The sequence below is a fragment of the Paramisgurnus dabryanus genome, chromosome 3, assembly GCF_030506205.2.
Source record: "Paramisgurnus dabryanus chromosome 3, PD_genome_1.1, whole genome shotgun sequence".
NCBI classification, from domain to species: Eukaryota; Metazoa; Chordata; class Actinopteri; order Cypriniformes; family Cobitidae; genus Paramisgurnus; species Paramisgurnus dabryanus.
This window is the reverse complement of record NC_133339.1, coordinates 21,229,108-21,256,463: the sequence shown is the minus strand read 5'-3', so window position 1 is coordinate 21,256,463 and position 27,356 is coordinate 21,229,108. Positions and strand designations below refer to the sequence as shown.

Sequence of the window (27,356 nt, the reverse complement as noted above, 5' to 3'; positions counted from 1 at the left end):
TTGACAAGCTGAGCTTTTCACCCAAAGCTGAATATTTTTTAAAACTTTCGGGGCTCAGCGATAAGCGCAAAAAAACAGAGCGCCAGCTTTCAGCACGAAAAAAACATCAAGCTTCCATTGGAAACAGTTGAAAACATACAAACTTTGGTGTGCACGGCCCCTAAAGGGGGTCGCACATCGGAGGACAAATCCCGCATCGCACCATGAATTTAAAAACAGAACACATTATTTTCTATAAATGTGCGCACAGCGTGACTTTGGACACTGCTTAAATCCCTGTCACGCCACAAAGTGCCACTCACATAGTTTAACATTAAAAAACATTATATTTGTCCCAAATCATTAGCGATTAATATTGGCTGCTAACGTATATTTTAGTAGACGCTATTTGACTAAGCTTGAGCTATTTAATGTGCACTACAATACCTACAAGTCTACAATACCTTCAAGTTGTCCTAGACGTGACACGGCGATGCGCTTCTCATTCGGTGTGCGATCTCCTTTAGACTAAATAATGAAGGAAAAGCAGCCAATTAAAGCCCAGATAAAGACAATATTCTTTAATAATCTTCCTTAGGGGAATCTTCAAGAAGCTTCTTGATAAAATGAAATGAGTACGGTTTTGCAATTTCTAGGCAAAGAGTGGCTGCACTTCAGATGATAAAATATAACAGTTTTGTTTTATTTCGGATGTTTTTAGTCACCAACATAACTCCCACAGTTACATTTGCGTTACGCCATAGTGGCAGTGGCAGCTTGTGACTCACAAATTCAAAATAAGTGTTAGTGTCATGTGTGTTGCTTACATTTTCAAAATATGTGTTTGTTGCGTCATGTGAATCATGTGCATCACGTGTTTTGTCAAAATAAGTGCCTGCTGCACACGCGTCAAAACCGTTCGTGATAAAAGAGATGCTCACGTTCACAAAATAAACGCAAGACACCCACTTAACAGTAAACTCTGATTAAGCATGAGATTATGTGATTATCTGGCAAATGCGAGCGTCTCTTTTATCATAAACCCTTTTAGACGAGTCTGCAGCAGGCACTTATTTTGACAAGACACAAATATAGGATCGCTCAATGTGCAGAACACATATTTTGAAATTACGAACCACACACATGATGGACTACATACATGTTGTGACGAACTTTGCATCGAGTGCCCCTCAAAAAAAGAAGTCAGCGGCTGCCACTGCATAATGGACCAATTTATTATTATTCTGTAATATATAAATATTAAAAGTGTATATATATATATATAAAGAACGAGTGAGTGTTTCAAAACTAGTTTTCAAAACTGTAGTGTCTTCCAAAGACTTTACAAAATGAAATACATTAATTGTGTTTACGACTAAAAGAGTCATGAAAACAACAAAGTATGTTTTTCTTTATCTGGAAGAATCCTTCAAGTGTCGCTCTTTACCTTTGTGTCCTTCAAGGCTGTTTGAAATTCGCTTATTACATTTTAACAGACATGGTCACTACAGTATGAATGTGCGCTGCATAAAAATTTCTACTTTTGTGTTTCACCAGAAAAACATTGTGCTTGTTTAAAGGTGAATAAAAATAACCGAACTTTCAGAAGAGGTTCAGTTTTGCCTATTAGTGTCCAATTAGTTGCACGATGCATCCATTTAGAAAATGCTTTTTCTGACAGATTTTATATTCCCACTGAGTCGGGTTTTACAGCACATTTAAACAAGCACATTTATTGTGTGAAATGCTACTTTGTGAAGAATTTACTCGAAACCAGTAAATGAACAACACTGTTCAGTAAACAACTGCAACATTAGCAATAAAGAGAGAAGCTTATAATCTCTGCAAGGTCCTAAATTCTTGTCACACCATGGGACTTATAATGAAATGCGCTGTAAAATTGTAGACAGACGAAATGTTTCAGAAATACTTCTCTAAGCTGGAGGATTTTATGACTCCGGGAGCTTTCATTTTCAACCCTCTATTTCACATGTTGAAACAAAATCGTTAACAAAGAATATATGTAATGGTCTATGGACTATTAGCTGGCCAGTTAATGCCCGGAAAATATGAGTCTTCAATAGTTTCTTAAGCCCACAAAGCTGAAATAAGTGTTAGTTTGGATTTCCCTAACAGTCAGTGGAAGAGGGGGAAAGTGTGTCACTCCTTTTATGGCAAAACCGAAGGTTTGCTACTTTAAATCTTTAGGTGTCACCTCAGTCATAACTCAAACTGTAATCTTCAGTCTAGTGCTGAGGCCGACAGATTTTTATCTTCTCGTGGGACATCTTGACAGAGCCTAGTTATGAAATATGGTCAAAACAATGGAGATCCCTGGAATTAAACAGTGGGGTACAAAAGCCTTAGACCACATTGAAAAAAACAAACAAGCAAAAGTAATTCAATAGATCTAATAATGTAGTATAAGCTAATTGTGAAATGTCAACTGTTAATGGTTTACAAATACTTACCAGGGGTCTCATTTATAAAGCGTGCGTATGCACAAAACAGGGCTGGAAACGTGCGTACACCAGTTCCCACGCAAAGGTTGTGATCTATAACAAACTTGACGGGAACATGGTCTAGCAAGGTGGGATCTGAGGATGATTCATGTACACACACTTGCAGGTGATCTGTGATTTATAAAGGGAACACAAGTCTTATTATTTTTTGCCGTATGCCATTTTTGGCTTTTGTGGGTACGTAGACTTTTAGTAAGGATACGTTGCACAGTTTTATAAATGAGGCGCCCAGATGTCCTACACTGTCAGATAAAAAGGTACAAAATTAACCTTTTCTTTTACTGGGGTGGTACCATCAAAGGTACATTTTTATACATTTATGAATATACTACACATTAAAATGTTGTAACTTTGGGGGTACAATATTATACCCTATAGGACCTATTGTGTGCCTTAAGGAACAGTCAAATTTTATGGGGACAAAACAGTTAACTGTACCTTTAAAGGGGACATTTCACAAGATTTTTTTAAGATGTCAAATAAACTTTTGGTGTCCCCAGAGTACATCTGTGAAATTTTAGCTCAAAATACCATATAGATAATGTATTAGCATGCTTAAAATGTCACTTTGGAGGTGTGTGCAAAATTTTGCTCTTTTGGGTGTGTCCTGTTAAATGCAAATTAATGATCTCTGCACTAAATGGGAGTGTGACGTGGTTGGATAATACAGATTAAGGGGCGGTATTATCCCCTTCTGACATCACAAGGGGAGGCAAATAAAAAAGTTCACATGCTTGCAGAGAATGGTTTACCAGAGGTTATTGTGTTGATCTTTTACTCATTTTCTATGTTAATAGAAGCACTGCGGACCTAATTATAGCACTTAAACATTGAACAAGTCAGTTGTCATGATATGTCCCCTTTTAAAGGTACACAATAGATTTTTTCTGACAGTGTATCTTTTGTTTGAAATCATGCTGGGATAACATGGATCAGGTTTGCTTGTGGACTTCATTCCAGCTCTTTGCAGCAGTATTGTTTGTACAGCTTTTGTTAACATTAAATTAGATACACTCAAAAAAATGATTCATTGGATTAACTCAATAAAATTGTGGGCAGGATTTCCATCCAATATGAATGTGTACCCCTAACTCATAAAAATCTGCTTTACATAATTAAAATATATTGAGTTGGTCCAACTCAATTTAAAGTAAATGGCAATACTCAATAAGTTGCCTCAACTCAATTAAGTGTAGTCTGAATAACTCAATTTAGCGTATTTTGAATAACTCAATGTAGTGTAGTCTGAAGAACTCAATTAAGCGTATTTTGAATAACTCAATGTAGTGTAGTCTGAAAAACTCAATTCTGTTATTTTATATATAACGTTTTTATATCATACTAATTAGCATAAGCACATGTTAGCATGCTCATAATAATAACATATGATACTTTGGATGAGCTTATGAGAAGAGACTGATCTCCAAACAGGCATTAACACTGTTAATGCTCATTGAGAGATATATGTCACATCCACAACCTAACCACAAGCGCCACTCTTCTGCACGATGGTAACCAAACATTTTGAAAAAATATAACACAAACGCTTCTAAATCAATAAGATAAACGGACATTTAACACTATTAAGTCTTTCTCTTTACCTAAAAATGCATAAAATAACACTTAATTTAAAAAATGACTCTCCAAAAGCAGTTGCATGCAAAGCATGCAGGGAAATTATTTTTCCAGAACCCAAACTCAAACTAATTGTGTTAACGCAATTAAAAAGAAATCAATAAATTATTGTACATATTTATTTTGTGTTATACTAATTAAATATATATACTTATTGCTCTTAATGATGTATTTTACATTTATTGAACACAATTTTAATGTGTCATGTCTAAGAAGGGCTTGAATCATTTTTTTGAGTGTAAGAAAGCAAAATAAAAGCATTTTTTGAGCCATTGTGTGTACAGTGTAAGCCATACGTACATTATGCACAGTATAGTATACTATATGTGTATTATTATGTCAATATTGTGTGTTAAACAAAGCTTTTGGTCTGTTTGATGTTAGTCAAACCCAGCTTTGAAGTCATTTTTGTTATTTATTGTTTTCTGCATAAATGAATGTAAAGAACATTCTGTGAATATAAAACTTTGATATACCCTGGATATGAACTTAGAAGGCTTCAGTCTAGATTTCACAGGAAGGGTTGCATGGAGTACGCTTAATAAATCGCTTTTGAACTTCCTGTACAACTAAATTCAATATTAAATCTACAAAATTTCAGATGGCGAAACAGAAGCTCATGAATAGAGAGCTTTGATTTTGGTTGTGACCATATGTAATGGGTCCTGAGAGGTGTACTGCGCTTCGGATGGTGCTGTCATGAGAACTCATAGTCCTCTTCCTTTCATCATACACTTCTATCTAAATCTGCTCCATCCCAGTGCCTTGTTTCAAATTCCCTGTCCCACTCAACTCATCTCTCATGTCCACTCTCTTGGAAAAGGCAGGTTTTGTACTCCCTGCTTGTTATTTGAATTGGGCTTCGGTCGTAAAGAGTAGCACACGCACACATACCAAAGCTTTCATTTCCCAAAGCTGTTGTAATAAAAGAAGATTTAAAACAGCAAAAGCTAACAAGAACTGACATAGTGATTTCCTCGGGCTAAATTCATGGCAGTTTTTAAACATCTAAGTGGATTTTCTCTTTCTCTTTATCTTGTTTCTCTTAGATCTGGTGCAGGCTGGTAACAGCAGCGTATAATTATTTTCATGTGACCAACTTCTTCTGGATGTTTGGAGAAGGCTGCTATCTCCACACAGCCATCGTATTGACCTACTCCACTGACAAACTGAGGAAGTGGATGTTCATCTGCATAGGCTGGTGTACGTATCCCGTGATAAATTAGTATTTTGCGAAAGCCCACATGATGTAAAAACATAAAAAATCACATATCTGAAAGTTTAGGACGTGTTATGCATTCACTGTCAGTTTCAGTAGTACTGTAGATGATTACTTTAATGAGGACTGCTGCTGGATCAGGTTTACTTCTTAGCTGTTGCAAGTTAATTATGTAAAAAAATATGCCTTGCATTTATCTCATAAAAATTAAATGGTACATTAAAGTCTTTGCCGAAGTCTTATCTCTTTCCTTTAATAGGATCAATTATACTGTTTGTGTAATGTCTTTGAATTTCGAAGTAATGAGACTGTTTCTGTTTTTTCACAGGTATTCCATTTCCAATTATCGTTGCATGGGCCATTGGAAAACTTTACTATGACAATGAAAAGTATGTTTCTCCTTGTATGAATCACCTTCTTTCCTTTCTTCTATTTTCTCTCTTTTCTAATGTGTTTTTGTGTTATTGCTGTCATCTACACTCTAAAAAAGATGAGTTAAAAACAACACAATCAGCGTTAGTTTTGGGACAACATATTTTGTGTAATACTGTGTTATAGTTTTATTTATTTAAAATTAACAGAAAATGACACATAATGTGTTAAAATGACACATAGGGCCCTATTTTAACAATCTAAGTGCATGGTCTAAAGCGCACGGTGCACAGTCTGAACGGGCGTGTCCAAATCTACTTTTGCCAATTTAACGACAAGAAAAATGGTTTGTGCGCCTAGCGCATAGTCTAAAAGGGTTGTTCCTATTCTTATAATGAGTAATGGGTGTGATTTGGGTGTAACGTGCAATAAACCAATGAGAGTCTCAGCTCTCATCTCCTTTAAAAGCCAGTTGCGCTGGCGCTATGTCTAATCCCTTTTGAAATGACTTTGTAAACTGAAAAACTAAGCGGAGGAAGAAGATCCCCAGTTTAAGATTAATGTTAAATAATTGTGATGTTTTTCACTTGTATTGAAATTGTTATTTTTTATTAAAACCTTTAAATCCCGTTTTCTTTTAGTCATGGAATTAAAAAGCAGGCTTTTAATTGCTTTAAATGTATGGCTATCCAATATCATCAAAAAATTATTTACAAGAATGTAAGAAAAGGTTTGTACTCTAAAAATACTTTATTTGTAACAAACAGGAGATAAAAAATTTACAAACGGCTCTCCGAGCATTTCAGCACTCGGACAGCGTCAGTTTTTTTTAAGCATTACTTAAAAATGTTTCTCATCCCACCATATCCACAGGTACAGAGTCATCAAATACAATAAATCCGTGAGGTAGCATTTAAAAAAAAAACCTTTAAAAACAGATGCATTTGTTTAAAGCAAAGCATTTATTTACTTACCAGGCTGCAGGTGAAGCAGCTCTTTACGCCTTCTAACGTCTCATAATAAGTCCTCATTTATGTCCAAGAGACTCAATAATAATCTTTAACATTCAGTCCTTTAATCTTTCATATTTAAAAGCGTTTTTTGTGCTGCTGCCCATTCATGTATGTGATAAGCAAACCCACGTTGTCGTCCCGTTAATAGGCGGAAACATATTGCGCCATTGACTTTAGACTTTAGACCAGGTTTTTGTTGGTCAATGGCGTAGTCTATTTTAGTTGCCTCAAAATAGCAACGCGCCAACAATGCGCCTGAACACACCTCGTTTTCAGACCAGAACGCCCATGGGCGCAAAAGGGGGCGCAAATGCATTTGCTATTTAAACAACGTGGCACTAAACGTGAAAATGATCATTGCGCAGGATGGAAACTAGCAAAAGACTGCAATGCGCCGGGTGTAAGATAGAGCCCATAATGTGTTAAATAGCGTAACACAAAAAATGTGTACAAATGAAAACGTCCTTTGTTAGAGTATACCCTTGCTTCTGGTCATTAAGCAATTAATCCAGAAAAATGTATGCTCCATCATTTTAAAAATCTTAAATTAGTCATTTTCTGAAACCAGAAAGCCTGGGCAGTTTGGCAATGTAAATGTTATTTGTCTGCATGTATGAGCTGTTGTAAATTACGGGCTCTGGATCTCTACAGAGATAAATGAATTTCCCACATAAGTTCAGAGAGTCTCTGGTAGCAGTTGTAACAGCTTACGGGTCAGGACCTTAAAATGGATTGCGGGTCTGTTCACAGAGAGCAGGGAAAAAAAAAATTTGTTACATGTAAATAAAGTCCAACTAACTGTGTATTCATGCGTAAGCATTTAATTCATATGTGAACATGCATCATATTCTTTGTTGCTAACGATATGGCTGATATGGCTGATTTTTAATTGCATTGGACCTACGCCATAGCCTCTACGAAAAGCGCAAATACTTATGAGGAAATATGACGCAGTGACTTTTATGCATATACAGCGTAGGTCTGACGCAGAAGTATACTTTAGGTTTAAACTGTGCATCATATTCTATGCTTTTGGCACAATTTCATCTTTCACTTGATAGTAGCTCGCAAAATTAAGCATTAGTCAACAACATGGACAGGTCACATCATGACCAGACTTTATTATATACTGGTTACGTTCATATCGAATGATTGGTTCAATACAGCGAATTGACATTCGCTGTAAAATATGCATCCTGAAGCAAAAATCCTTGGTTAAACACCAACACACATTTTATAAACGTAGGACTGTGTTTTTAGCCTGTTTTACATGAATGAGCCTCTACATCTGTTTGGTCGAGCTCCACTTAAGACAACATTTTGCAATTTAAGCATATTCCCAGAAGCCCTTGCTCTCTCCCTTCCTGTAAATTTGACACACTCAGTTGAGTCGAAAGTCTGTCACTCTCAACTCGGCTGAAACTGTAAAATGAGCAAAACTGCCCAAGGGACCGCACACGTCTTCCACTTCTCCACGTTGTTATTTTTGTTTATTTTGAAATTTTTTATCACTATATTTTCTTGGCTGAACAAAAGACATGTTTCATTTGAAATCTTCATTTGAAATCTGATTTCTATGCAGATGCTGGTTTGGGAAGCGGGCAGGAATTTACACTGACTATATTTACCAGGGTCCTATGATTCTGGTTCTTCTGGTGAGTCAGAGCACAGTAATTACATGAATGTTTCATGAGATTTAGTGTTTACGTGGGGGGGTGACAGAACAGGATTTTTGTGTTTTGCTTCTTGTTCTGTCACAAGGCTTTTCGTGTCTATAATGACAATTCATAGCTAGATGTTAGCATGATAATGTACATTATGCTCTTTGATTTGTTTTTGCTCATGTGTTGTTGTTTATTTCTCTCTAGATTAACTTCATATTTCTATTCAACATTGTGAGGATCCTTATGACTAAATTGAGGGCCTCCACAACTTCAGAGACCATTCAGTACAGGTGAGACAACTTCAGGTGGGACACAACCTTAGGTGCTGACCTTTTAGTACAGGTGAGACATAACCTCAGGTGCTGACCGTTCAGATTTGGTGAGACCAATCTCAGATACTGACCGACCGTTCAGTAGAGGTTGAAGTGTTAACAATTCTGAGAGTAATCTGTTTATAAAATAGTTATTTATAGTTGTCTCTGAATCCCAGCTTAATATGCATAGACTTACACACACATCTCATTTGTAATTTTGTCCTATGGGATGCCATGAAGATTGAGCGGGATGATTAAAATGAAATTTTGATTTTAAAGGTTTTTTGCTGTATGAGAAGAGGGAAGTAATAATTGATGGGTGAATGATTGATGTATTGAAGATGGGAGTTTGTGTGTGTGTGTGCTTAATGCTCATATTGCCTTCATCTATGACGAATGTCTTTGACAGCGCCAGTTAGTGGGCCATGACAAATGCAATGCAAACTGAGTAAAGTAAATTCTTGTCAATGTTATCCTCATTGTTTATTAGGCACTGTGACTGTGTAATATTATTCAGACAGCACAATGATAAAGAAATATTACATTCATCACAGTTTACTTAAAATTAATTCCTTACTTCATGGTGTCCAATTTGATTAAATAATATGCCAATCCTAAATAAGACACTGTCTTTTACATTATCTTCTGGAAGTGGACTGTTTAATTTTTTCTTGATGCTGTGTTTATCAAGTCATGGCTGTTCTTCTACAGTAGCGCTCATTTTAATTGGATGATTATTTGGGTCGGTAATTTAATAGCCTCCTTTTGATTTATTTATGCCCATATTTTTAGGCGATATAATCATATTTTTTTAGGTAATGCATTAAGAATTTTTCTATCTAATAAAGTATGATAAGAAAAAATTTGATTAAATAAATGTTGTAAAATGAATAAAATACAGCAGATATGATCAAATAATTTTCTCTACGAGCTATTTAAATGAGTTTTTCTAATATTGTGATTTTCGATACTGTAGGAATCATTTTATTAATTTATTTAGTTGTTTTTCCATGTCTTTGTTTTTGACCTTCACAGAAAGGCTGTGAAAGCCACATTGGTTCTTCTGCCTCTGTTGGGCATCACCTACATGCTGTTTTTTGTCAACCCTGGTGAGGATGAAATCTCTCAGATCGTCTTCATCTACTTCAACTCCTTCCTAGAGTCCTTTCAGGTGGGCAACCTTTTTGTTGCGTTAAAGCTTTAAATCTGTGCCGATCTTCCAAAGTAGCTTGTTTTGTCGGATGAGTTGCACATAGCTACATACGTCTTAGGTTTAGTTTTGTATTCAAGTTTTGTATAGTTTTGTATAGTTTTGTGGGGAAAACTTAAACATATTAAATTCAAGCTGGGGAGGAAATTCAATAAACAGTTGCATTTAAGATTCCAACCTAGGCTCGCGAAATTTCGTTATATAGTCACGTCAATTTTTTATTCTTTTTTCATGATATTATCACGAATTTCCAAGTTTTTTCGTGCTCGTATAACAAATTTATGTTTTTGTGTGATTATCACGTATTGGTTACTTAACTGTTTTGTCCTATTTTCTTACCATTGTCGCTATGGTTTAGGGTTAGATTTACATAAAATGACATCCTTACCCAAACCCAACTCTAACCATAACGCCAGGCGACATATAAAAAAATAAATCAGAAAAAATTGTATAAACCAATACTTAAAGTGACATTCTAATGCAAACACCAAATCTAACCCTAAACCGAAGCGACAATGGTTTGAAAATAGGAAAAAGCAGTTGAGTAACCAATATGTGATAATCAAACAAAAACAGAAATTCGTTATACGATCACGAAAAACGCGGAAATTAGTGATAATATCACGAAAAAAAGAATGAAACATTTAGGTGACTATATCAGAAACCTCCATGAGACTGTGTAGAAGATTAAAAAACGAAACGCATTTTAGTAATGCACCGTTACATCATTGTTCGAAAGTGTTGTTTTTTATATTTTTATTAAGGTGTCAAAATTAACACAGTAATAATGCATTAACGTAAATTAATTTAAATTTAACGTAAATAAATTTTAATTTTATTAATGTGCGATTAAAGCAATGAACAATTTCTGACCCTTGGCCTAGCCCATTGTTGGATTAAATTGAGATGCAGCCTTAAACAGTAAATAGTCATCAAATGTCTAAAAAGATCTTTATTTGTACATTTTATTAGAGGTGTACTGTCCTAAATGGTTAACTAATACAAATGATGCGTGTCCATTCACTTGCGCGTCTGAGATTTTGGTTTTTAACTCTTTCCCCGCCATTGAGGAGTTAACTCGTCAATTATGAGAAACCGCTTCCCTGACAATGACGAGTATTTCCGGCTTTCCACAATACTGCTATTATCCTCCAGGACATATACAACCTGGACGTAACGTCTCATGTGAAAGAGTAAGAACTCTGTGTATGTTTTGAGGATCATGCTGAGTGGGATCTCTATCAAAAGTTCTTACAAAAATGTAATTATCTCAGCTTTTTGTTCCAAATTTGGTGTTTTTGAAGAAACCTACCCATATTTGAGAGGTGAGTACAAGAGAAATAATAGGTAGGATGACAGCAGAGGGTCTGTTCTTTCATTTGATATGTTGTTTGTGTATATATATATATATATATATATATATATATATATATATATATATATATATATATAAAGAAGAACATTTTCTGGAAGGCATTAAAGAGATAGTTCGGCCAAAAATGATATTAAACCCATGATTTACTCACCCCCAAGCTGTCCGAGTTGCATATGTCCATCGTTTTTCAGACAAACACATTTTCGGATATTTTAGAAAATGTTTTAGATCTTTCAGTTGATTAAATGTAATGTTACGGGGTCCACGACCTTCAAGTCCAAAAAAAGTGCGTCCATCCTTCACATATTAAATCCAAACGGCTCCAGGATGATAAACAAAGGTCTTCTGAGGGTAATCCGTGCGGTGTTGTTGTAGAAAAATCCATATTTAAAACGTTATTAACGAAAATAAATACCTTCCGGTAGCTTGTCACAACATGAATGTAGCCCGCCATGTGTGTGGTTGTCTTTTTAAAATATGTATTCTGTGCGTCAAGTGAACTTATGTGCATCACCTGTCATGTCAAAATAAATGTCTGCTGCAGACACGTCTAAAGGGTTTATGATAAAAGAGATGCTCGCGTTTGCCAGATACTCGCATAATCTCACGTGCGAGTTTACTTGCAAGTATTTTGTGAACGTGAGCGTCTCTTTTATCATAAACGGTTTCGACGCATGTGCAGCAGGCACTTATTTTGACTGGACGTATGATGCACATGGTTCAGATAACGCAACAAATACATAAATAATTGAAAACACGAGCAACACACATGACACTCTGAACACATATTTTGAATTTGTGCCCCTCTGAAGAGCAGTCACCAGCCCTCACTGTGATTAATATAGATTAAATATTTTAATTGATTGACAGCCCTAATTTTAAACATTGAAATATCTTAAATTCAGATTTGATCAATTCTGATGTTTATGATGTTTATATCAAGATTTATAGCACAAGGGAAGGTTTTCTTTGTGATCCATCTGTGAAATTAAGACTTTCCATTTTAAGGGCATGCAAAAATGAGGCATTACAATCAACCTCAGCTGTTTCACAAACTTATGTTAATGTAACCTTGACACAAACTGAGAATTGATTATTTTATGATTGTTGGACGATAATTTTAGCAGGGCTCAAATTCTTTCTGTAACATGATAATCATTGTTGTGTCACAATAATTACTTTCTGAGTTGATATCATTTACAATTCATATTAAGCTTGAACTCAAAATGATCACACCATACTTAAATTTGTAATCTCGCTCTCTCTCTTTCACTTTCACTCTCTTTACAGGGCTTCTTTGTGTCGGTGTTTTACTGCTTTTTAAACAGTGAGGTAAGTAAAGCTCATATCCTGGTACCTTTTGTCTTAAGAACACACTTTTAAAACCTCTCTCTCTTTAAATGACGAGTCCTGGCCGTCTCTGACTGATACAGTAGGTTCTTTGAAGTGTAACACAAACAGACTGAGTTATTCAGGCATTGCAGATTCCTTCAGCCATTGATCCCCAATCCGACATGCCCTAAAAATAGAAGCACATTGAGACCCTCTCAACACCCAGTTAACCCAAAACCTCCCTTTCATCAGCAAGTAACCATAAAACAGTCTCAGCTATTAAATATTAATCCCTTGAAGGGCTAAAACAGGCTTGTATTACATGCCCTTTTAAAAGGACAGTAAGCCTTTGGGAATTCCAGACAAATATTCCTCTTCAGTACCGAGCCCGGATTGCAAACACAGACCCAGGTCGCGCATCATATTGTTCCCCGAAGCAGACATGCTTACTGTAGTCGTAAATGGATATGGGATCAGATCACTCGGGTTGTTTTGTTTGTCATTTTAGTCAACGGACAACTCGGAAGGAGGCAGAAAAGTTGGGCCTGCGTCTGAGGTCACCCCTGAATCGCAGACAGATATCAAAATACACAAGCAAAGCAAAGAAGGGCAAGAGCGTACAGTTAATGTGATAATATTGATCTGTTCCCGGTATACATATGTAAGAGACTCCACGCTGTCAGACGCAAGTCTTCCATAAAAAAACAGAAGCCATCAACACTTTAATAGTTCAGAGGAAGTCTTTGGTTCCACAAAGTATGTTAGAAAGTGAAAAACATCGGTACCAAATTACAGTCACAATGACAAACAGTGACGCAAGTTACTGGAAGACAAAGGACAATAGAGAAATAGTCTGACTTGGAAGCGCAATAGCACAAATACTGTAAATAACACTGTAGAAGAGAGACTATTAGTCAAGCGGATGGAGATTTGGTTAGTTTATGTTCATGTATTTATAATTTTTTGCATTCTTAGTTCATTGACAGCACTTAAGCAATAAATGTCACTTCTCATAGCCATGGCCGTAGCCAGGGTTTGACAATTAGTGAGGTCCAGGGGTGTTAAGAGTTAAAAAATGCTATCCCAGGAGAAAAAAAGTGCACTAAAATATACTTTAAGTACACTCAGTAAATGTACTATTTTGTGCACTCATTTTGTAGTAAATATGAAAAATAAGTCTTTAGTACGTCTTAGGATAAACTTAAAAACATCTATGTGTACTTAACTGTGCTATTTTCAGACACCACTTATTTCAATAAACTAGAAATCTATTTAAGTATTAGTGGTATTGTATTGTGTACTTTTTCAGGTGCATTGAAGTACTCAAGTAGAATATACATTTTATTAGTATATTTGTAGTGCTTTACTTTTACAAAATACTTATTTAAAGGGACACTTCACCCATTTGCATTCAGCTTTGTATAGTTAAAACCCCAGTCATGTTTTTGAATGGTCATGCTTCATTTCCTCAGTTGCCATTGAGACAGGAGAAATACAGATTTCAGTGTTGCACTTCCTTCTTTCAATGATGTAAAAATCATCATTTTGCATCATTGAAAGAAGGAAGTCCAATATCTTTGTTGAGGGGTTAAGACTCCAAACACCCCTTTTCTCGGTCAAATAGGCACCAAATTCTAAATACATTTCAACTAGAAATATGACACATTTTCAATAAAGATTAATGTTTCTACGGTTGAAATGTTCCTTTAAATGTAGTTTTAGTACAGTCAAGTATCCTTTATTTTTTACCTGGGATCTTATGTATTCTGTCTGAACCTTTTTGCCATTTACACTTTAGGTACACACTCTGTTTATATGTTTTGGGGATGGACATTGTTATATTATCCCCTATTTATTATATCACAATTTGTAAAAACTTTACTGTTTGGGTGGATAATTAATTTACTTTCATGCAACAGTGCTTATTATAGCATTATTTTAATCGTTTTAATAAGCATTATTAGGCTATATAAACATTCATACAGTAGTGCTCTTATGAATGTTTTTAGCATGACTTTCATACCCAATGCTTTTTCACAATAGGGTGATTCTCACAAAATTCAGATTTAGAAGGATCAGATTTTTTTTAAAAGCCCTTGAAGCCATTAATTTTTATTTTTTTGCACATAATAAGATTAAGGTCTGAATTTACTATAACCATTATTTTTTTAGGATTTAAAAATATTTCCTGTAGAATTATTTACATTTTTTAGATTATCATTATCAAAAATTATCATTACAGCAACATGATATAACATTAAATATATGCATTTACAAACTCATGTTTCGGATGTTTAATGAGAACTAAAAAGTTGTCTAGGTACTATGACAAACAAAATTTCAACTTTTATCTGGAGAGAAAAAATAAGAACTGCTTACCTGGTAGCCATCTTGTGTGTCACTGTCAAATATGTCCCTTCCAACAATTTTTTTTAAAATGTTAGTTCCTTGAGTGCTAAAATTGTTGCGGATGATGAGAAAATTTTTCTTGGACAGATTTATATTCCTTATTATTGTCTCTACATTTACCAATGATCAGCAAATACCACATGTTTCTTTACTGTAAATGTTTATAGTTTATAGTAAAACACTGAAGCATTTTTTTTTTATTAAATAAATATTTCCATGTCAAAGAACTCAAATCCAGTCATGGACACATGGCGGGAATGAAAATTTCCCCCTTAAATGTGGACAAAACAACAAAATTGGTTTGTATGATGGCATTTGAAATCGTGGGCAAAATAGTACATGAATAGATGTTTATAACTGTACGGTACTTCTTATTTTGATACTCTTACTTTGCATGTGGTTTTTTTATCAAAATGTTTCATGACACCTCATAAGTCAAATTTTGCGAGAATCACCCAATAGTACGGATGTAACGGTATAAAAAATTCACAGTGTGGTAGTATTTCGGTATGATGCCCACAGTACGTTAATTACTGAAACATTTACAGAAAGGAAAAAACAAATGAAGACTTGGAAAAATTGCCATAAGTGTTTAGTAAACTAGACTGAACATTACAATGTACAAAGTGTGTTGTTTATGTAGTGTTTACAATGTTCATAAAAAGGAGAACTTCAAATATTATTTCTTTATATGAAAAATGTACAGAGGTCCGGACCTCAGAGCCCCCTCTATAGAAGACTACGGGCATACTTATAGCCTAACAATTTGTGTTGTGTCACAAGATGAAAGCCATATTAAACACAGAAAAAAAAAAATTTTTTATTATTAATGCTAATGTGAAGAAGTGGTTGAATGATAATGATAACGATAACCCTTTAACCAATTTCTACTAGATTCAATTAAATATTAAAATTATTAAAACTGATTTTTAAATAATTTTACTCAAACATATTCTGCCTCTGTTATAATGATGAATGACAGGACAGTTTAATCTGTTTGTGATTTGATCTAAATGTTTATTTCAGAGATTATTTTCTGAAAATTGTAAAGCTACATTTTGCAGTAAATCAGCAGTGACCTGAAGAGAAGCACTTAATACAGAGAAGCAATGCACTAATAAAGAGTGAGCTGATCTCCAAGTGAAGCTTCAAAGTCATGTTTTACAAACTCCTCTAGATTGGCTTTTGATAGTTTGACATCATTTTGACCTCTGATGCTCTTCTTTTAAATAACCTCTATTTGACACGCAACACTGGTTAATTACACACAACAGCAGATCTGTATGTTCTCTTCTGAAGTACTGTACTGTCAGATTAACCTTCGACCTCTCATGAACACAAACAACTAATTCATGATATTTCATGCGCTGAGGAGAGCTATTGAAGGGCCACTTCCAATGCTGATAGTCTAAGTGAAGGTTTTAGTTATTGGATCTTGGTTAAGATATAGACATGTTAAATATCACCGCTTTTAGCTAAGGATGCAACTTCAGAAGGCGATTGCTCAGTTTTTAAAGTGGTGCCTCCGAAGTCTACGAAGAGAACTGAAATGAGACGTCCGGAGGACCCATAATTTGCATCACCAGCTGTACGCTCCCACTGCGCCTGTCAGCAGGACACAGCAGAGACGTTTCTAACGTTTTATATTTATTTTAGAAAATATAACACATTAATGTAGATTAAACTAACCAACAGTATATAAATGGTAAATGGACTGCATTTATATAGCGCTTTTAACAGACCTATGGCCATCCAAAGCGTTTTACAATTAGCCTCGCATTCACCCATTCACTCACACATTCATACACCGACGGCAGTGTCTGCTCAAGGACACCTCGACACTTGGTCCGGTGGAGCCGGGGATTGAACCACCAACATTCTGGTTTGTAGACAACCTACAAGATCCACTGAGCCACTGCCGCCCCAAATGAATCAACTTTACAAATATACGCAACATACACTGAATAATATTTATAAAAAACTTAGCTTATATAAAACAGTGACAAGAAACTTGTTTCTGCACACTTTTATTTAATAAAGGTTTTAATGGTTTATATCCAGCCTTTATATTCAGCGGTTACAGGCACGCAATGAATCTTGGGACAGCGTAGGCTGTAAATGATCCATTTGTTTTATCCTTAGCAGCATGGAGAATTAAGAACGCATTTTGAAGCTTCATTTTAAGCGTCCTTCGAATTGGGACGGCCTTACTAGCCTTAAGTCGCGTTGTTGTGACGCAATCAGTCTTAAAATAAGTCCTTAGAAGGTCGCAGCCTTTGAATTGGGACACAGCTTTTGTCTTTCCATTTTGGGTCATTATTTAACGCCTAAAAGCATGTCTTAAACCCTATGCCAATTTGCGCTGCTCTAGATTGCGTTGGTCATTATCGAAATTAGATTTTTGCACCTATGTTCTTTAATGTGCACCTTGTCAGTTAATCACCAGCTGAAATTTCCCATCGATTTTCCATCAATTTCCCATTGATTTCTCACAGAGCCTTTTTTTTATTGCGCTTTCACACTAATTTGCCATGTTGAGTAAATCTGGCCCGTAGTTATTTAAAGGTTGATCTGCACGTGTCGATTATTTACTAGTATGAATTCCACCAGACACTATTGTTGACACAGGTTCGAGCGCTCTCTTGTAAAGTGTATTGAATGCAGTGGGATGGATAGAAGGTTTGAATGTTTACTCTGACATCAATCTCATTGATTTGTAAAGAGTGAGGCCTTTTAAAAGGATCAGGTGTGTCATTCTGAGAGCCACCACATTGATTAAATGAAACGCTCTCTTCAAATTACTGTCTAACGCTCCCTTGAATCGTCCAACCTTCATCTCTAGCACTGTAGCTTTTGGTTACCTTCCCTGTATTTAAACCGTATTTGCCATTTAAGTCCTCTAAATACTGTAGACGTTTCAACCTCTACTGCCAGCACAACTCAGGGAAATGCCATAGGTTTGGTTGTTAGACAGAGAGCACCATTGTTGCTATGTTACCACACTTAGTATGCAAATGATCTTCCTTTGTATTTCTGGCATATATCAGATTGGTATAATATAAATGTTAATGGGTTGGTGTTGATATCATCTTTTGCTAGTAGAAGATCTTGTGAGCAGTAGGCATAAATCCAGTCATCCAGTATTTCTCATACTGCAAGAAAATAAAATATTGCAATGTCAGTTTCACTCCAATATCGTGCAGGCCTAGTTGGGTCCATTATATGTTTGGGAGCAATCTCTCACCCTCACTCGCCCAGTTTATCTATGTCTCTCAGCCCTTCTGTAAATTAAACCTTTCTCTCTGACGCACACTGTCTATTAACACACACATACACAAAGGCGCTAACCCACACAGATTCACACATCCTTATTTTTCTATTTAACAAACATACACCTCCTAATGCACAAACACACACACACTGGTAGGATTTTAAATGATGAGTATAAATTTGTATTTGGCGAGCCACAGCCTTGTCCTTTTTCTTTCTCTGCCTGTAGGTGAGGTCAGCCGTGCGTAAGAGATGGCATCGCTGGCAGGACAAGCACTCCATTCGGGCACGGGTGGCTCGGGCCATGTCTATTCCTACATCCCCCACGCGGGTCAGCTTTCACAGCATCAAACAGTCGTCGGCCGTCTGACCTCGGCAGAAATGATGCGTCTGCCCCCTTTTTTCTCCTGCACTCGCTCTGACCGTCTACATCCTCACACAACCCAGGGATAATAGCTATGGGCCAAACAGGGTATAATCCTCCTCTGAAACACAGACAGCGAAGTCCACCCACCGAGAACTTAATGAAATACGAGTGGTCTTATTTAATGAATGTGGCACAAGAGATCAACACTTATAGCCTGGATTATTTTGTTAAATTGTCAGATATATATTTCATATTCTTTCCTCCAGTTATTCCTAACTGGTGTCCAGAACTATGATAACATGGAGCGTACGCTACACGGGCCAAAGCCAGGAGTATCACTGAACATCTTTGAGATAAGTTAAAAAAAAACACAGACTGTGACCTCACTGATGTTCTTGCATCTGAAGAAAATCAAATCTCCAAAGCCATGTTTGAAGATCTCGTATGAAGCCCTCTTAGAAGCAATTATATCAGCAAAGAGAGGACCAATCATATTTTATTGCTCGTGGTTTTGAAATCTAATGCTCAGCACATATTGGTGTCCACAAACATTTGGCTATATCGTGTATTAAACAAAGACAACAAACTTTGTATATCTCAGATCTCTCTGTGAACGCTCCGTCTTGGTGTTGACTTTCTTGATTGGATAAATATCACAGACCTTCAGGTTGTTCAGATCATGATTAATATATATTTTTGTTACACTTTCCTTGCTGCTCTACGATGTCCAAATGATTGCAAATAGTGATAGATCCCATTTGTTCCCAACAATCCCAGTATTTTTGTGAGTAAACGCATCCAACATTGAGGATCTGGTACAGTGAATCTATTGGTGTATTTTGCAATTCAGTTTCTTCAAAAATGAAAGCTATATGTTGAGGTATATGTTGCTGTATCTTGGGACTTATTGAAGAAGGAAACTCACAAGTACAGAAGACAATGGAGGTACAGTTTGAACAAACAATGCATTATTTTAAATAAGGGGGTCTAGAAAAACATGTTGGTTTTATCCCACATCACTTGGAGCTTCATCCAAGTGGGTGATTGAACGGATTCATTTATCTGTTTCTTTTTTAAGCAGCATTATTCTAAATTCCCATATTTCCAAGTAGCCCTAGAAGCTTCTGGAGACACACACTTCCAAAATGGCTCACTGTAATCACAAATGACCCGGCTGAAAGTTGCGAATGGTTTTTGTGTGGATTGTATTGACATCTCCGTTTCACAACAGCCTTAAAAACCTCCATCATTTATTTCTACCAAGGTACATTTGACATTTATGTTGCTATTGATGTTATAGCTTAAGGTATGAATTCTGGACAGCAGGGAAAACACATTATTTTCTTAATCGTTATTTGTGTCTTGTTGTTTAGTAGAAATCTGTATTGTGTATATATACACAGAGTTTGGTTCTAAAACGCAATGAATCCATTTTGACTAATTTGGTAAAAACTTGTTTTCTATACCAAGAAAGTAACGAGTAGAAAAACACTTTTATCTGTTACAAGCTTTCAAATAGCATCTTAAGGTTATAAAAACATAAAAATTTAGATTTATTAAATTTAAATTTAAAGATTTATTATAAAAATGTATTATTTTTTCCGCAAAATGCAATAAATGCATGACACGTTTTTTTTCTAAATGCTATAAATCTATTGAATCAATATATAAATGTGAATTAATCTTTACCATGTTATATTTATTTAGTTGACTAGTGCTATACCCTGATTAAACATTAATGGCATTAATCACTTTGTCATATTAAGAACACTGTCATTGCTGCGGTTATACTTGGGATGTCGTCGCTGAACTTTATTCACAGCGATCACCTGTAAAATGTTTTGGTCCTACTCGATTTTTGTTGACCTTGAGTAAAATAATGGAAAGATTTTTATAAGATCCTCTGGGGTCAATGTGTTAGCATGAGAGAAAATTGATGCTGTTGGGAGAACAATCAACAGCCGGCATTTTTCCGTCTCCCGAGTGCCTCTTGTGTAATTATTAGATGTTGATAGCTTATGTTTCTTTCCTGTAACAGAAAACCACCACAGATTTTTCAAAGCCATCAAAGTATTAACTTGTTTTTGTTTGTTTGTTGGTCACAAAGTACAAGATGAGGAAAACTAGGATTTTGTGTGTATTCCACGCCGCCATTGTTGTTTATAATGCTAGAATGGTGCGTTGTGATTTGCTGAGAGGATTTATTGCATTCTGCAGAGAAAGAGGACTGGCGTTTGTTGCATTTTTGAAAAAAGAGGGAGAAAAGATGACAGAATAACATGGCGAATATTGTATTTTGCGTGAAATTAAGAATTTACTTTTAAATACTGACCTGATACAATATTTTTTTATGCCGTTTATCGCGTTTTGGAACCAAATTCTTCACACATATTCTTCACACTCTTTTTCAAGCTTCTGAACGGCTGTGTAAAAAGTCTCTATATTTGCTTTTTTGTGGCAATCTACTGTAGGACCAGATATTCCCATTTATATCCCAACCATAACCACAATCCGAATCGGATGTAATGTCATCCCAAAAGAACAGCCTCAACAAAACCTGCTGTATATAATCATAGAGTCAGGACACATCTGCATGCATTATTTTGCTTCATTAAACCTCCATCCTTGTGTTAAAAATCTCCCTGAGCCTGAGCCACCAATGACCGCGTCCTGTGACCGCTCACTGCTGACTCAGCACTATAAAGCAGATATGCCTTTTGTGCTATACCTATCCAATCAATCACATTTGATAGGAATAGAAAGAGAGCAAGGTTATTCAAAACAAACTGACTCAGGATCTTCATTTATGCCTATGTGCTCTTCTGACCTTCTCGGTGCACTCGTGCCAGAATCATTTGTGATCTTTAGCTTTGACATGAACTCATTCAGCCATGCTTCTTGTAGACACGTCTTTTATAATTGTAAATGCGGACTTAGCCATCTAGTTATGTACATATAAGTTGACTAGAATGGTAGATTTTGGTATTGTATAGTATTGTGTTTATCTAAAAAACAGGTCATGACCAATCCCATAATTCTGCTAGGGAACAGAAAGGTTATATGTGTAGGACTTAAGCTGGAAAAATTATATGCGCACACCGCCGGGTTTTTGTAACCGCGCATCCTTTGTACGCATAGTTCGCAAATGCACCTACAGGAAAATGTGTCCCATGTAGCCCATGAGATGCATTGCATTGCGTTGCAATGCGTATGCATCGAGCCTTTGTGTATACGTACGAGTCAAATGAACTATGCTTTGCATGGCTGTGCATACGTTTGCGTACACGTAAAGAAACAGACTATACTCTGGACTAATACAGTGCCTCAAAACAGGGTGTTCCCTTTCGAGGGAACTTGTGTTGCATTGCCATAGTGACGCTTTGGAAACACGTCACTATGGTGACGCAGCGTCTCGTTCCCTTCTCAGGGAACAAGGGTTACATAGGTATCCTGAGATGTTTTCTTCTACAATAACTTTTTTCCGCTCACACTGAAGGTTAAACGTTTTATTAGTAATCACAGTTTATTTTATTATGCATGGCTGTGCGTTTGACTGTGCGCATACGTTTGCGTATATGTAAAGAAACTGACTATACTTTGGACTACTACAGTGTCCCAGACCAGCCTCAGAACCAACATGATCTCACAAAGTTCTGTGGGATCGTCACAGAATTTTTTGCTCATTTTTCTGTGGCATTTTCACGGATTGGTTACTCAACTGCTTTTTCCTATTTTCAAACCATTGTCGCTTCGGTTTAGGGTTATATTTGGTGTTTGTGTTAGTATGTCACTTTATGTATTGGTTTATATTATTTTTCTGATGTATTATTTTATATTTTCTAAACTTTAATCAATTGTCGCCTGGCATTGGGGTTAGACTTGGGTTTGGGTAGGGATGTCATTTTATGTAAATTTAACCCTAAACCGAAGCGACAATGGTAAGAAAAAAGGACAAAACAGTTGAGTAACCAATCCGTGAGAATGCCAGAACAGGACGTTCCCTTTCGAGGGAACTTGCGCTGCGTTGCTGTAATGATGCTTTGGGAACGTGTCACTATGGCGATGCGGCGTCTCGTTCCATTCTTACAATCTCAGAAATAAAGGTACAAAACTTCAGACAGACAGATTTCATTTTAGTACCTCAGAAGTACTTTCTGGGACCAAAGAGAGCTTATTAGTACCTCAAAAATACATAGTAGTATCTCAAAGGTACATATTGGTATTAAATGTTTACATATCTGTACCTAATAGTCCATACAATTACCTTTTTAAAGGGTGCTGCCCGACTGACAGCTAGGGTACATATTTTGACTTTTTTCTAACAATGTAGGTCCTTAAGGTACAGTAATCTACCCAAAATTGTATTCTGTTTTGTATTTCTGTAAAGGTATCAAACGGAAACTTAGGGTACAGCCACAGTGACAGAAAAGGTACAGTTTTGTACCTTTATTTCTGACAGTGTAAGGGTTACACATGTTTCCTTCTATCAGAAACTTCTCTGCTCACACTGAAAGTAAAACATTTCATTAGTAATCACAGTTTTATTGCACTTTTCTGTCTAGTGTTACTTATTTTAAAAAGCCTGATGAATGGCCTTTAGCCTAAATTGCAGTGACCAAATAAATCATCACCACTTTATTTTGCTGAAACTCCAATTATACTTTAAAATAGTAAGCATGACTCAATTGCTATACTGACTGATATTTATGTATAAAGTCAGTATCTATACAAAGCAGTTGGGAAACTAAAAATAGCTGATTGCTGAAAGCTCCAAGATGCAGAGAGAGACGTGATGAAAAGAAGAGAAGCTTCAGCTACAACATTAAATGAATCTGTTTACTAGTGCATGTGAAATATTGTCACCTCGGGTTAAATTTAGCATCGCTGTCCTGAGGACTTTCACAGCACAGCTAAGACATACAGTACATTAACTTGACTATTTAAAGCAATTATACTTATATTAAACAGCTCAAGTGTTACAAACTTAAACACGGTCACTGGTAACAGATGCCCTTTAGAGAAATAGGTGCAATACAGTATATACAAGATATAGTATATTATATAAATTTGTAACTAATGTGTAGTGAATTAGATGTTCGCTGGATCCATAAATCTATTGCTAAACTACAAACTATTCATGTTACACATATAAGAGCATAGTGACATAGATTCATTGGCATTAGATGCATAATGCTGGTTTCACTACTATGTTCTTTGTCATAAGCTCAACCAGCTCTTATTTAAAAGTGTAAAGTATGTCATTTTCCAGTGTTAATATAGTGTTAAGGATATAATCTATGTTTACCCAATGCTTTTATACTACAGACATGAATGATACCTCAAACTGTGCAGCTTGTTGAGATGTGCTGTTACTTACAGTACAGTCGGATGATGGATAAGAAAAACTGATTTGCTATTTGAGATTCTGTGGCTTATGTGCAGTGCTCTTCCGCTCCCAAATCATTACTTTTTCCTTTCGGTTTGGCTTTTGTCTTGTATGCTGGTCATGTGACCACCGGACAATAGCCGACAATAATCATTCCATAGGGAACCACTGTCATCCACACCTACGATATTCCAAAGAAAGGCATACACGGATCCTCAAACATGCCTTAAAGACATAGCTGTTAAAAAACAGTTTCTCCTTATGGCTCACCATTTAATAATGTAAATACATTCTAATGCATAAAGATAAACATTCAGACCCGCCGTTCTTGCTTGGGTCAGTGTCTGTATCAAATTTGCTGGGCGACACAGCGCAGACAAAATTGTTTCCAGTACTCATGTTGTCTTTTCTGTAGCTGAGCATCTTTTTAGTCCTTGATGTCTATAGTTTCAAGAAACACTGCTGTCCGTATTTATTTTTGTTTGTATTATTTATACGCTTTTATTGTGAAGTTCTTCCAAATTTGTGACATTTATAGAGGGTCAGAACAAGTACGAGCGTCGTAGCTGTATATTAGTGACAATGATGTCAACAGAGATTTTTCTCGGGTATTCCTGTTGCGTGATGTGAAAGTGTACAAAGACATTTTTATTTATTTATACATATACGACACAGAAAAATCTATTTATCTCACTATTTAAAAATAGAGGCCGGAAATACACAAGCCCGCACGGCCGACTCATATTGGTACAGTATATTCATAACCTTAATGTCCAGAATGGGTGAAAAATGTAAACTTGTGTGTCTTGCTATTTTGTGTTTCTGTGAGACAATCATGCCATCGTTTCTGTCATATTTTGCAGAGCTTCAAGAACATTCTATTTATTACTTTTCTCATGTGTTTCTCTTTGTTTTATGACTGTGTTTGATGTTTGAGAGAATTTAGGAAATGTACAGAAATTTTTATGAAATCAACTACACAAAGATTGAAATGTTGAAGGCATATAGTACTGTGCTGATCAAGATGTGCATTAAATTGTTTTTCTTTTATAAATCTTGTTTTGTGACATTTTTACGTGCACATTTTACATTTGACTGAAAAATAGTCAAAAAATTAGCTATCACTGGGGCATTGCCCTTTAAAAAGATCATAATGTGTACCATTTTTACTGCTTTTCCATTGCGTGGGTCAAGCCGGGTCAGTTTACCTCACTTTAGCTTGGTTGGCTTTTTCCATCGAGTTTAGTAACACTTCGGAGTGGGAGGGATTATAATTGTGTCCTCATATTTGCGCTGCCTACTGCTGTGACATCATACAAGTATGAGCGTCGTTGTACATTCCCATACATTCATTTATTTCTCAGTCCGCAACAAAAATATGTTTGCACATCGCGTTTATCACTACATCTGTATCACATGACAGTTTCTGTACAAACACACGTGGTGTTGGTCGACGCGCTCCGCTGAGCCTCATTTAAGTTGCATTTAAGCATATATGCGACGTGCGCATCGCGAATGGGCCGCCACAAACTGCAAGTCTGGAAAAAAACTGTTATGGTGTTCCTAATTCACAACCTGTGGATGTTTTTCATCACTAAAAGGGAGTTTGGGAACTTTCAGCAAGCACAGATGACAACAGGTTTACTCGAGACAGCGCAGGCTAGCACGAAGGTAAAGCTAATCTTTTACATTATAGCAATGACACTGACACGATTCTCTCAGACCAATCAGTGATCTACAGTTTTTTCAAATCACGTTTTGGTATCAGCTCGGCTCGCTTGGAAGCCCCACCTAGGGTGGCCATTCGTGCCAGTTCCGACGGACACGTCCAGAACATGTTTTCGGGTTAAAGTCGCGTTGCTCGACCCCATACGTCATCGAGGTTCTCACATTTCAGTTAAAATACATAACAAAATTAAGATTTTTTTCTTTTAAGACAATAATTGTAGTTTCATTCTTACCTTAAAATGTAACGGTTGCTTTTCTGAAATTGAACCTGAATTATTAAACCTTGATAACGTATGCGGTCGACCAACGCGACTTCCGGAGAACGCACCCGAAAACATGTCCGAGATGTGTCCGGCGGAACTGGCATGAATGGCCACCCCTAGCCCCACCAAGGTGGTACTAAAAAAAGTATTAGGGACTATGTACTGTATCCAGTGGAAAAGCCCCAAAAGTAAGCTGACCCGTCCCCAAACTAAACCAAACCGTAGGGTACTATGCAATGGAAAGAAGCCATTTGGGTACCAATGTTTACCTCTGAAGTACGAATATGAACTGTATGAACTGTTTATGAAAGTGTACTTCCAGTGACAGTGAACATTTTGTCCGACAGTGTAAAAATGCTTTACAGTACGCATTTCTTTAGTAACATAATATCCCCTGATCTTTGAAAATGGGATTCTTTGAAATGTTATTATCTTGAAATATGTCATTACATCATGTTTTTGTAGTTCTAGGAAATGTTCTAATCCGTCTTTATGTTGAAGTGACACATGAGCTATTGCGGATATGCATTCTCAATGACAAAAGTTCTTTATAGCCCTCAAACAATATGCAATCTAAGCCTAAGACATAACAACATGAGGTACATTTGGCTCAAAATAGCATCTCTTATATATGTGTGCTCAGGTTCCCCTGGTTTTTCTCATTATACTGAAAAGCATTTTGACACCCAAATGTCCTGCAGCTTTTCACTTTCCTCTGTTTTCGTGCTTTTCCACTGACGTGCCAACGATTGGGTTCATTTCTATGCATTCCTATTGCTGAAGTACGCCTCGAGTTGCATGCCTAACAGCTGAGACAATTTATAACAAATAATACTTAAATGAATCAATCCAGCAAGAACATTCAGATGTCCTTTACACTCTTAAAGGCTCAGCTGTCGAAGGTACATCACTGACCAGATGTTAAAAGTATTTGCGTTCCAAAAACAGCAATGTTAAAGATATTTTCCAATAAACTGAGTTAAGTGAGTTAAACCCAGGTGCGTTGAAAGTTTTTGGACATTATTTGGAAAATTATAGACAACGAGGAACACCTGGCATTGAGAAAGCCTTAAACTTTTCAAATCTTGTGTAATAGTCGTCCTGCGGTCGAGTGTTGTTATACTTAAATCTTTCCAAGCAAAGCTGGAGAGATTTTTGTAAAAAGTAAATGTCAAAAACTATTTATTTTGGATCAGACATGCACACACACACACACACAGAAAGAGGATAAAAACGCATTATCCATCCATAGTATCATTTCAAACACATTTCGCTGAAACAATTTCATGACCAAAACC

At 36.2% G+C, this 27,356-nt stretch overlaps 1 protein-coding gene across 1 annotated transcript in view; it reads left to right on the top strand.

The window, feature by feature from the left end:
* Window positions 1-19,489, top strand: part of crhr1 (corticotropin releasing hormone receptor 1) — a 150,392-nt gene extending 130,903 nt beyond the window's left edge. Inside the window, exons 8-14 of the mRNA XM_065252717.1 lie at window positions 5,186-5,339; window positions 5,684-5,744; window positions 8,323-8,395; window positions 8,609-8,694; window positions 9,754-9,889; window positions 12,594-12,635; window positions 18,544-19,489. Of these exons, the coding sequence (XP_065108789.1) occupies window positions 5,186-5,339; window positions 5,684-5,744; window positions 8,323-8,395; window positions 8,609-8,694; window positions 9,754-9,889; window positions 12,594-12,635; window positions 18,544-18,684 (693 nt within the window). The 3' untranslated portion in view covers window positions 18,685-19,489. The remainder of the gene's footprint in view (window positions 1-5,185; window positions 5,340-5,683; window positions 5,745-8,322; window positions 8,396-8,608; window positions 8,695-9,753; window positions 9,890-12,593; window positions 12,636-18,543) is intronic.
* The last annotated feature ends 7,867 nt before the right edge of the window (window positions 19,490-27,356 follow it).